The following is an 11,909-nucleotide window of genomic DNA, read 5'->3' on the forward strand; positions in this document are numbered from 1 at the left end:
TTCATATCCTGTGCCCATTTTTCTATTGGATTATTTACTTTTATCTTGTTGTGGTGCTCAAATATTTTATAAATTCTAGATATAAGTCCCTTATCTCACATGTCATTACCAAATACTTTTTCCCAGTCGGTGGCTTCCCTTTTCACCCTGGTGGAGAAGTTTTTGGATGTGCATAGGGATTTGATTCTTAGAAGGTCCCATTCATCTATTGTATCTTCTCCTGTTGTAGATTTTTCAGGACTGTTTATGTTGTGAGTTTATAGTCCTTGGTTTTAGTCCTAGGTCCCTGAGCCACCTTGAGTTGGTTTTTTTTTATATGGAGTGAGGTGTGGATCTTGCTTGAGTCTTCTGCAGATATTTTTCTAATTTTGCCAACACCGTTTGTTAAAAAGGCTGTCGTTTTCCCACTTAACTTATTTCATCTCCTTGTAAAAAATCAGTTGACCATAGACAGATGGGCTGATTTCCGAGTTCTCAATTCTATTACATTGATCTATTGTCTGTCATTGTACCAGTACCATGCTGTCTTAACCACCATGGCAGTGTAGTAGGATTTGAAATCAGGGAGTGAGATGCCTCCTATCTTTCTTCTATTTTTAAGGAGTGTTTTGCTTATTCAGGTTACTGCTTTGGCTGTTACACAGAGGTTTTGAAAAGTTGTGTTTTCATTGTCATTTGTTTCAAGAAATTTTTTATTTTTTATTTCTTTTATTACCCACTTATGTTCAAGCAAGGTGTTGTTCAGCCTCCCAAATGAATAAGTTTTCCTCCTTTATTAATTTCCTCTTATTATTAATTTCTAGGTTTGTAACATAGTGGTGTGAGATGATGTTTTGTATTTTTATGGTTTTTTTTAATTTTTAATGCTTGCCTTGTGACCTAAAATGTGATCTATTCTTGAGAGCATTCTATGCATATTGGAGAAAAAGGTATATTGTGCTTTTTGAAGGTACATTAGCCTGTATATATCTATGAGATCAAGTTGTTTTATTGTGTGATTTAATTCTTCAGCATCTTTGTTGAGTTTCTTTCTAATAGTTCTATCTTTTCTTGAGAGTGGTGAATTGAAGTCTTCTACTACTATAGTGGTGTTGTCCACATCTTTTTTCAGGTTTTTTTTTTCAGCTCTATCATTTCAATCTATAAGCGGAACAGATTATCCGGGAGGCTGGGCTGTATGAAGAAAAGTGTAGCATCAGGATTGGTGGAAGATTCATCAATAGTCTACATTATGCAGATGACACAAGCATGCTTGCTGAAACGGAGAACCTGAAGTACTTGCTGCAGAAGGTCAAGGACTGCAACCTTCAGTGTGGATTGAGGCTCAATATCAAGAAGACAAATATTCTCACCACTGGGCCAATTGGCAGTATCAGGATGGATGAAGTGATTGAAATTGTTAACAGCTTTAGTTTGCTTGGCTCCACAATCAATACTCTTGGCACCAGCAATCGAAAAGACATATTGCATATTGAAAATCTGCTGTTAGGGACCTCTCCAAAGTACTGAAGAGCAATGGTGTCACTCTGGAGACTAGGGTGCACTTGATACAGGCCATGTTCTTTGCAATCACTTGCTATGTGTCATAGAGTTGGACAGTGACTAGGGAGGATAGAAGGAGAATTGATGCTTTTGAGCTGTGGTATTGGAAAAGAGTATTGAATATACCATGGACTGCTAAGAAAACGAAAAGGTTTGTCCTGGGGAGGGTTAAACCAGGCTGCTATTTGGAGGCAAAGATTCTAAAGCACATAAAAATGACAACAACATCATTTGGCGCGTAGATATTTATTATTATTATTTTGTCCTTTTGTTCTTCTGACCCTTTTAAAGCATTATGTAGTGACTTTCCTTGTCCTTTGTGATGGATTTTCCATTAAAATATATTTTATCAGAGATTAATATCACTATTCTTGTTCTTTTCTGGTTTCGATTTGCTTGGTCTATTCCCTCCCTCCCCCCCATCCTTTTGTTTTTAGTCCTTCTTTATCTTCACTTTTCAGGTGTGTCTCTTGTAGATTGATGGGTTTTGGTTTTTTATCCAATATGCTACTCTTTCTCTTCGGTGGTGCATTTAAACCATTCACTTTCAGTGTGATTATTGAGATGCATGGTTTTATTGCTATAATTTTGTTTAGTTCTTTTTGGTGTTGTTGCCAATTACTTTGGTCCATCCTGCTTCTTGTGGCATCTCTTTAAGAAGGATGTCTCTCAATCTTTCTTGCAATTCTGGTCTTGTTTTTACAAACTCCCTTAGGGTCTGTTTTCCTGGGAATATTTTGATCTCTCCTTCACATTTGATGGACAGTTTTTCTGAGCATAATATTCTGACAGTTATATTCGTTGATTTTCAATATATATCATTTCACTGTCTTCTTGCTTCCATGGTTTTTTTTCTGAGAAATCATTATTTAATCTTCTCTGCTATCCCTTATAGTTACACTTTGTTTCTCCCTAGCTGCTTTCAGAATTCTCCTTATCTTTGGTTCTGGCAAATTTGACTATTACATGCCTTGGTATTTTTTGGCATCTGTTATATATTATGTTTGCTCAGCTTCTTGAATGTATATTCTCTCATTATTCATTACGTATGCAAAGTTTTCTTCTAGTAATTCTTCCACAACTTTCTCAGTGCCTTTACTGGCTTCTTACTGTTCTGGGATTCCAATTACGCATGTGTTATTCCTCTTGATGGTGTTCACATTATTCTTTGGCTTTCTTCTTTTTCCTTCTTCTTTTTTTTTTTTTTTTTTTAACAGCCAATAGGATTTTAATGACAGGGCAGGGTCTGGGGTTAGTTCTTGTAGCCGCGGCTCGCTCTTCGGCCTCGGGCACGCTCGAACTTCCGGCCCTTGGAGCGGACGTAGGGTTTGGTGTGGCTGTGTGGGGTGCCCAGGGCCTTGCCAAAGTGCCTGTACACCTCGCGGCCCTTGCGTGGCCCGGACAGCAGCACAGTGCCACAGCCCTTGGGCGAGTCCAGGGCCAGCTGGTCGAAGGTGAGGATCTTGCCTCCAGCCTTGAGGATGCGGCTTCGGGCCCAGCTGCTCACATGCAGAGCACACACCTTCAGCTTGGGAACCTCCTGAATTCGTACGTCATCTGTTATGGTCCCAACCACCACAGCCGTCTTGTTTTCTCGGCCAGGAAGCTTCATCTTTCGGATCATCCGAGAGAGGGACAGCGGCAGCCGGTTGGTGCGGCTCATAAACAGTCTCTTCAGCACAACCTGGTTGAAGGTGGAGTTGGTCCTTCTGGCCAGGAACCTGTAGAGCTTGACCAACAGCCGGAGGTAGATGTCCTGGCTCTTGGGCTCTTTGCGGCGGACCTTTCCGTCCTTGTTGTGGCGAATGTCGACTCCCATGATGGCGCCTCTTGCTCAGCCAGGTCCGGAAACTTTTTCCTTCTTTTTTGATTCTGCTTTTTGTTCTAGCTGATAAGTGGTGACAATTCTATCTTCTATTTTGATGGTTCTGTGCTCCTTCTCTTCAGCTCTGTTCATATGTCCCTCCAAAATGTTGACAGCATCTGAAACATTGGCCCTCATATTCTGGATTGTGGTTTATTGTTTTTTCAGAGCTTCTGTTGTCTTATTTGTTTTATCTGCATTGTCTTGGATAGTTTTAGGGGTTTTGTTGTTGTTGTTTTGTGTTTTAGTTCCTCTTGCTTTTTGTCTGCAGAGCCCTGTAATTCTTCAGTTTGCTTTTTAACTATTGAAAATATTCAATCATTGTTCTTTTGAATTCTGTGTCAAGAAATTCCATCCGATTTTTCTGGCTTTGGGAAATCCATTGATACTGTGTCACTTTTTGTGACATCTTGTTTTGGGTTTGTGTAGGTTGTGAGCTAGTCTTTTTCTTCCGTGACTTTGCTGTGATAGAATTTTTTATGACTGAGGTCTTAACAGCCTCTTGGTCTGAAAACCTTGACTCAGGAAGTCACTGCTCCAGGGGAGGCAGGGCAGCTCCCTTGTCTGTGTTTCTCTCTGAACTTTTGTGCTGCGGGCTGCTGCACTCGAGGGGCTGCAAGCCTGGGGTCTAGGGTCTCGAAGAGGGAACACGAAGGTGGGTAGAAGTTCGGTAGAGGGACGGTGAAAGAACACAAGACACACAGTCAAGTGATATGATGATTTAAATTCTAAGTTATTACACTTAGCATGATACATTTATACCCCATTTTACGATTAGAGGCTTAACAATAGCCAAAAAGACAACAAAAGTAAGAATAAAGTTTACATTGTTTTCTTGCACACCGCTATTCTTTATGGCCGTGGTTCCTTGGTAATTGGAGAGCATGGACAGCTATTCTTTATGGTCACGGTTCCTTGGTAATTGGAGACGTTGGTAGACAATGGCTTTTCGCTTAAACATTTTTTTTAAAAACCTGTTTGTTTTTTTTTAATTATTTTATTATTTTTTGTGTGAGTGTACCATCAAATCAGATCCGTTTTCCAACTTGTTTGGGTTTAAAAGTTACATTTTAAATTTAAGCTGATACATTTTAAATTTTTAGCTGAATTTACAATATTATTTATTTCCATTCAAGAGACAACACTTTCATGCCTTCCATTATTCTAGGGGTGATCACTATCTCAATAAGGGGGTTAAGGTTCATACAAATGATGTTTGGGGTCATAATATCGCCTTAATTCATCATCCCAATCTCATGTTTCATGATTTATTTTACCACCTATACCTCTCATAACATCTTCCCTCTGGTCACTTTCAAACCTTTTGAAAAATATATCCCAAGACACAAAACAATCAGGGTGTTTTGCATTAAGTTCATCATATTCTCCAGTATATGGAAGAGGTTTATCTGTAGTCTCTGGAATTCTATAAGGGCCTCTCCCAATAGGGGGCTGCCACAAATGACCATTACCTAATAGATAAACAATTCTTCCACCTGGTGTTCTCATGGTGGGGAGCAAGGGTTTGGGTTTTTTTTCTTTGAAGGAGTTTTTATAAGCCCTAGAAATCTAGGAATCTCTGTGGTGGTCATCTCTGGGATTTCCACCATTAATTCTTCTTGTTATAATGCATCCATGGATTCCCCTAAAATCATATTATTCTTGAGAAGTTTTAGTAATGCTAAAAGAACTGAAGGTAATGTTTGCATATTAAAGTTGTCACTTCCATTTAGTTCCTTTCTGGGAACATCTAACAAACTTTTAGTAAGAACACTTTGTGTAAAGGACACAGCCTTCTCCCCCTTTCCCGCATAGAAAATACAAAGAGACAATAGAAGAGAGATTACAGAAAGGCCAAGAACAATCATGGAGAAAGCACATGTTCCGAGAGAGGCTGACTTCCTTGAAGTTTTCGCCTCAATCGGGTGATTTTGTTATGCAGACTCCCTTGGAGTTGGCGTGGCACTTTTGACTCAAGGAAAGACTTGCTTCATTTGGGGAGAGATAAGGCCTGTGAGTTAGCAGTCTGCTTTCAGGCAGTTGCCACAGCTAGGCTAGGTAAATGAAAGGTACCCAGGGCTAAAAGCAGCTCAAGCTCTGGGTGGGGAGAAGAAAGGGATTGCCTGTGATATTGCTGTCTCTGGTGAAGTTCAGAGGTGTGGCAGCAGGTCATCCTCCAGATGGTAGGGTGTCCAGGCTGTAGGACTAGGTCCTCCAGGCAATGGGGCCGGAGTGTCCAGGTGGCTGGCAGGAACATCCAAGTGGTGGGTCCAGGTCCTCCAGGCAGTGGATTTGGGGGTCCGGGTGGTGGGACCAGGGCTACTAGATGGCCACAACAAGACCTCCAGGCAGAGAGACCAGGGGCCTCCAGGCAGCAGGGCCAGGGGCCTCTAGACAGCAAAACCTCGGTCTAGTGCTTCAGGTAGGAGAGCAGTTCAGGCCACATTAAGAACATTTTAATACAGGTGCCTAGTTAATTGACTGGAACAAATCCATAGTTGATGATGACACATGCAGCAGTGCTTGACATTTCTTTAGTTGAAGAAACTGAAGAACAAATTCAAGCTTTGAGTTGCAATCTTAAGGATGCTAGGGGCAGAATATTGAATCATCTCAGAAGTATCAAAAGAAGATGGAAGGAGTATAGAGTCATTGTACCAAACAGAATTGACTGACTCAGAAGAATTTAATGAAAGAACATATGATTAAGAGGCAATGGTGATGAAGGAGGAAGTTCAAGCATCTCTGAAGGAATTAGCAAAACACAATGCCCAGGAATTGATGGAATATCAACTGACCTATTTCAAGAAACAGATGCAGTCCTGGATGTTCTCACCAAGCTGTGCCAGGCAATCTGAAGGACAATTACATGGCCAACTGATTGGAAGAGACCCATATATCTTCCCATTTCAAAAAGTTAGTTGGATGAGTATGGAAATTCTAGAACAATGTCACTAGTATCATAGGCAAGCAAAATGCTGCTGAAGATTATACAAAAATGACTGAAACAATACCTTGACGGAGAACTACCTGAAGTGCAAGCTAGGTTTAGAAGAGGCCATGGTACTAGGGACATCATAGGCAATGTCAGACAGATCTTGGATGAAAGCAGAGAATATCAAAGGAATGTCTATTTGTGTTTCACTGACTATACAAAGGAATTTGACTATGTGGATCACAACAAATTGTGGCTAACCTTGAGGAGAATGGGAATTTCAGAACATCTGTTTATGCTCATGTGAAACCTATACTTGGAAAAAGAGGCAGTCATCAGAGCACAACAAAGAACACTGCATGGTTAAAAATCAAGAAAGGAATACATCAGGGTTGTGTCTTATATACATGTGTTTTACCATAGAATCACAATCAACCTGTCCAGCAGGCTTTCAGAAGTAGTTTATTGCACGGGAGGAGATTGCCAATCTTTCTCCCACAGAAGAGATGGTAGTCTCAAACAGAATGCCTTTGGGATTGCAGTGCAGCTTCTTGCCATTAGGTCACAAGAGCTCCCACACTTTTTCAATATATATGGGGAACAGATCATTTGGGATGCTGGGCTTTATGAGAATTGTGGCATCAGAATCTGAATGACCCATCAACATCTTGCTTTATGCAGATGGTACAGCCTTGCTTGTTGAAAATGAGAAGGGCCTGAAGTGTTTGTTGCAGAATGTCAAGGACTGTAGTCTTCAATATAGACTGAAGCTCAAAATCAAGAAAACAAAGATTCTTACCAGTGGGTAAATTGAGAGCACATGATAGACAGCGAAGAGATTGACATTGTTAACAATTTCAGCTTTTAAAATCAACATCTTTGGCATCAGCAGTCAGGAAATCAAGAGATGAATTGCATTGAGAAATCTGCTGTCAGGGACCTCTCCAAAGTGCTAAAGAGCAATGATGTCAGTCTAGAGACTAAGATGTGGACAAATCTAGGCTATGGTCTTTGCAATTATTTGCTATGTATCAGAAATAAGTATGACAAAAAATTGATGCCTTTGAGTTATGGTCCTGGAAAATAGTATCAAAAATACTGCTAAGAGAATGAATAGGACTGTCCTAGAGAAGGTGAAAACAATTGACCCTTAGAGGCAAGGATTTTGAAGTTCCATCACACATACTTTGGGCACATGGCCAGGAGGAACCAATCCTTGGAGAAGGACATTATGCTTGAAAGGGTGGAGAGACAGTGCAAGACGGGAAGATCCTGGATAAGATGGATTGACAGAGTGACTAGGGAATGGAGGTCGGTATGTTAGAGACAATGAGACTGGCTCAGGATAAGGCAAGGTTCAGAGCTATTGTGCATAGGGTCACTATGAGTTGCAGTCAATTCAGTGAAACATGAAAACACAACAACATCCAAACGAATGTTAAGATCCTCTTCTACCAAGTTATCTTTTGGTGAGAATTCATATGAGACATAATCATCTTCAGCTCTTTGGTCCAGAGAGGTCTATCTACACATCTCTTCCTCATACCTTCTTATCATGGAAATTCTGACCATGTTCCTTTCAAATCCCCAACCACCAACCAATTGGCCAAAGCCCATGAATTCATGCATACATCTGGATATTCCACTTTCCAAGCAAAATGAACAACTAGGTAGACTGCTCAAAATTCTGCCCATTTGTAGGATTGCCCTTCAGCCTTGTCTTGCTCACCACTTCTGAGTGGTGTCTGTAGCACCATCCCTAAATAGGTGCAGGTTTTTTCTTCCTTGATCAACATCTTTGATCACAAGGAAGTCTCTATAAGAGACAGAAGATTATGTTGTAGGAGTGGACACCATGGGCATTTGGGCCACTCCTTCTTACAATTTATTTGTGTCTGTGGGTTTTGCTCAAGCCTGATCCTGTATATGTTGTTATGTGCCATTGAGTCACTTGCAACTCATAGCAACCCTATGTGCAACAGCTCTGAACCCTGTTCTATCCTGAGCCAATCTTATTGTCTCTGACACACCTACTTCCATAGTCATTGAACCAATCCATCTCATTGAGGTCTTCCTCTCTTGCACTCACTGTCTTTCTTCTATCATCCCTAGTCATTGTGCAGCTTTCTGACACATAGCAAGTAATTGCAAAGGCCATGGACTGGTGCATCTTAGTCTCCAGACTGACCCGTTGCTCTTTAGAAATCTAGAGATGTCCCAGACAGCTGACTTACCCAATGCAATTTGTCTTTTGATTTTCTAACTGCTGGTACCAAGAGTGTTGATTGTGGAGCCAAGCTAATTGAAGCTGTTAACAATCTCTTTGCCATCTATCATGATGCTGCCAATTGGCTCAGTGGTAAGAATCTTTGTTTTCTTGAAATTGAGCGTCATTCCAGATTGAAGGCTGCAGTCCTTCAGGTCCGGTCCTTCTCAGTTTTAGCAAGCAAGTTTGTGTCAGCTGCATAATATATGTTGCTGATGAGTTTTCCTCCAATCCTGATACCACATTCCTCCTCATAAAGCCCAGCCTCTTGGTTAATCTGTTCCACATGTAATTGAAAATATATGGAGATAGGACACATCCCTGGCATCCACCCTTCTGAATTTTGAACCATGCAATGTTTCCTTGTTCTATTCTGATGACTACCTCCTGATCCAAGAATAGGTTTCACATAAGCATTATCAAGTGTTCTGGGATTCTCATTCTTCTCAGAGTTAGGCACAGTATGTTGTGATCCACACTGTCAAGTGTCTGCATAGTCAATGAAACACACAGACATTCCTCTGATACTTTATGCTTTCAGCCAAGTTCTATCTAACATTAGCTAAAATATTCCTAGTACCAGAGCCTCTTCTTTCTTTTTTAATATTTTTTAATTTTTATTAATTTTAATGAGAGTTTACAGAGACTTTGGATATCCATTCATTCATTGTTGCACTTTTCTCCCTGCCCAACCTCCCCCGCCCCAGTTCTCTCTTCTCTTTGAAAAGTGAAAGAAAAATTCTTTCATTGTTATACAATTCCTTCCCCCAAGTCCACTCCACTGTGCAGCCTTTGTTCAGGTTTCCTGTCATGACAATAATGCCTAATCAGATATCACTTTTAAACAATTCTCTCCCTCATCTGTTTCAATGCAGTGTACATAATATTTCAGTCTCATTTTACAACAGTGGCACTATGCAGTATTTGTCCTTTTGTGACCGAGATATTTCACTCAACATAATGTCCTCCAAAGGCACCCATTTTTAATAATATTGCATGAGTTCCTTGTTTTTCAATGCAGTATAGTATTACATTATGTGAATATACCACAGCTTCTCTACCATTCGTTTGTTGATGGACACTTAGGTTGTTTCCAACTCTTTGCTATTGTGAACAAAGCAATGATAAACATGGGTGTGCATATTATTGGGTGGCAGTTATTGTTTCCTTGGGGCATATTCCCAGTAGTGGAATTGCTGAGTCAAATGGTATTTCTATTTGCAACTTTTTGAGAAAGCACCTTACTGCTTTCCATAGTGGATGCACCATTTTACACTCCCACCAACAGTAAATAAGTGTTCCAGTTTCTCCACAACCTCACCAGCATTTGTTGTTTGCTGTTCTGTTAAATTTTGCTATTCCAACTGGTGTGAGATGATATCTCATAGTTGTTTTGATTTGCAGCTCTCTTAGAGCTAGGGATTTTGAACATTTCTTTATATGTTTGTTTGCCATCTGAATGTCTTCTTTGGTGATGTCTGTTCACATCACCAGGGCCTCTTCTAAACCCAGTCTGTATATAACACTTCCATTTAATAAGGTATGCTGCTGTACTCATAAAAGTTTATAACTCTGTAGATCAGACAATAAATGTCGAGTTCCTTATGGTCAATTTTAACCATAGTGAGTTAGTGGCCCATGATAAGGTACATGATCAGTACTAAGGTCCAGTATCAAGCCAAAAGCTATTTTGCAAAAGAAAAATAGTTACATGCTGAGGAAGGCAGGTCTTCCCTTCAAAATCCTAAGGGCCTGTGCCATGTGATTTGTCAAATGCTGTTGTTGTTTTTAAGTGTCACTGAGTCAAGGACAACTCATAGCAACCTTATAAACAACAGATCTGACCACTTTCCTATCCTGTATCTATCATCCTTTCTCTATCATCTCTAACACACTTGAGTGCACTGCTTCAGTCACTGTGTCAATTTATCTCATTGAGGGTCTTTTTCTCCTTCGTTTACCCTCCATCTTTCCAAGTGTGATGTCCTTTTCCAAGGAATAGACTCTTTAAGCAACATGTCCAAGGAATGTGACACAAAGCTTCCCCCCTATTGCCTCCAAGGAGCACTCTGGTTTCACTTTCTCCTATACATGTCTGTTCTTTTGGCAGTTGATTGGATATTAAGCACTCTCTCAAACACCACAACTCAAATTTATTATTTCCCTGTCATCCTTATTCATTGCTCAGCTCTCAGATGCATAGCAGATGACCGGAAAGATTATGCTTTAAATCAGGTGCATTTTAGTCTTTAGACTGACATCATTGTTCTTCAGAACTTTGGAGAGGTTCTTGACAGCAGACTTTCTGAAAGCTACAGATTACCAAGTCCCCTGATGGCTGGTACCAAGGGTGTTGTTTGTGGATCCAACAAGATTAAATTGTTGACCATTTCAATCTTCTCTCCATCTATCATGATGTTATCCATTGACCCAGTGATAAGGATTTTTTTTGTTTTCTTGATGTTGAGATAGAATCCATATTGAAGGCTGTCGTCCTTGATCCCATACAGAAACCGCATCAAGTTCTCTTCACTTAAAGCAAGCAAGGTTGATGGCTGATGAGTCTTCCTCCAATTCTGATGCCACATTCTTTCACATAAAGTCCAACTTCTCAATAATTTTCTCAACATAAAGGTTGCTGGTATGGAGATAGGATACAACCTTGATGCATAACTTTCCTGATTTCAAATCATCCAATGTTTCCTTGTTCTATTTGGAGAACAGTTTCTTGGTCTAGGTATATTGTTGTTATGTATTGTCAAGTCACTTGCGACTAATAATGATCCTATGAACAGTATCTCTAAACCTTGCCCTATCCTGAGCCAGTCTCACTGACACACCTACCCTCATTACCCGAGGTCATGAAACAATCCATCCCATTCAGAGTCTTCCTCTCTTGCACTGTCCCTCCACCCTTCCAAACATGATGCCCCTCTCCAAGGACTGGTCCCTTCTGGCAACATGCCCAAAGTATGTGAGACAGAGCTTCAAAATTCTTGCCTTCAAGGAGCAGCTCGGTTTCACCCTCTCCAGAACATAACTGTTTGTTCTCTTAGCAGTTCATAGTGTGTTCAATACTCTTCTCCAGCACAACTCAAAGGCATTGATTCTTCTTCTAACATTCTTAGTCATTGTTCAACTCTTTAATGTATAGCAAGTAACTGTAAAGACCATGGCCTGGATCAGAAGCACCTTAGTCTCCAGACTAACATTGTAGCTCTTTAGTAGTTTGAAGAATTCCTTGACAGCAGACTTTCCCAAAGCAATTTGACTTTTGATTTCTTTTTTTAAAATTTTTTAAA

At 40.3% G+C, this 11,909-nt stretch overlaps 1 protein-coding gene across 1 annotated transcript; it reads right to left on the reverse strand.

The window, feature by feature from the left end:
* Positions 1-2,794: 2,794 nt before the first annotated feature.
* On the reverse strand, positions 2,795-3,361 carry LOC102854290 (ribosomal protein L18-like). Its single transcript, XM_006903306.1, has one exon. The coding sequence runs from the start codon at positions 3,359-3,361 to the stop codon at positions 2,795-2,797; it is 567 nt and encodes a 188-aa protein (XP_006903368.1).
* Between the last annotated feature and the right edge of the window lie 8,548 nt (positions 3,362-11,909).

The sequence above is a fragment of the Elephantulus edwardii genome, unplaced genomic scaffold (genome assembly GCF_000299155.1).
Source record: "Elephantulus edwardii isolate Elephantulus edwardi_28Jun2011 unplaced genomic scaffold, EleEdw1.0 scaffold00559, whole genome shotgun sequence".
Taxonomy (NCBI): domain Eukaryota; kingdom Metazoa; phylum Chordata; class Mammalia; order Macroscelidea; family Macroscelididae; genus Elephantulus; species Elephantulus edwardii.

Excerpts from the sequence above, each read along its gene's own strand:
- LOC102854290 (XM_006903306.1), bottom strand. The coding sequence starts at position 3,361 with ATGGGAGTCGACATTCGCCACAACAAGGACGGAAAGGTCCGCCGCAAA.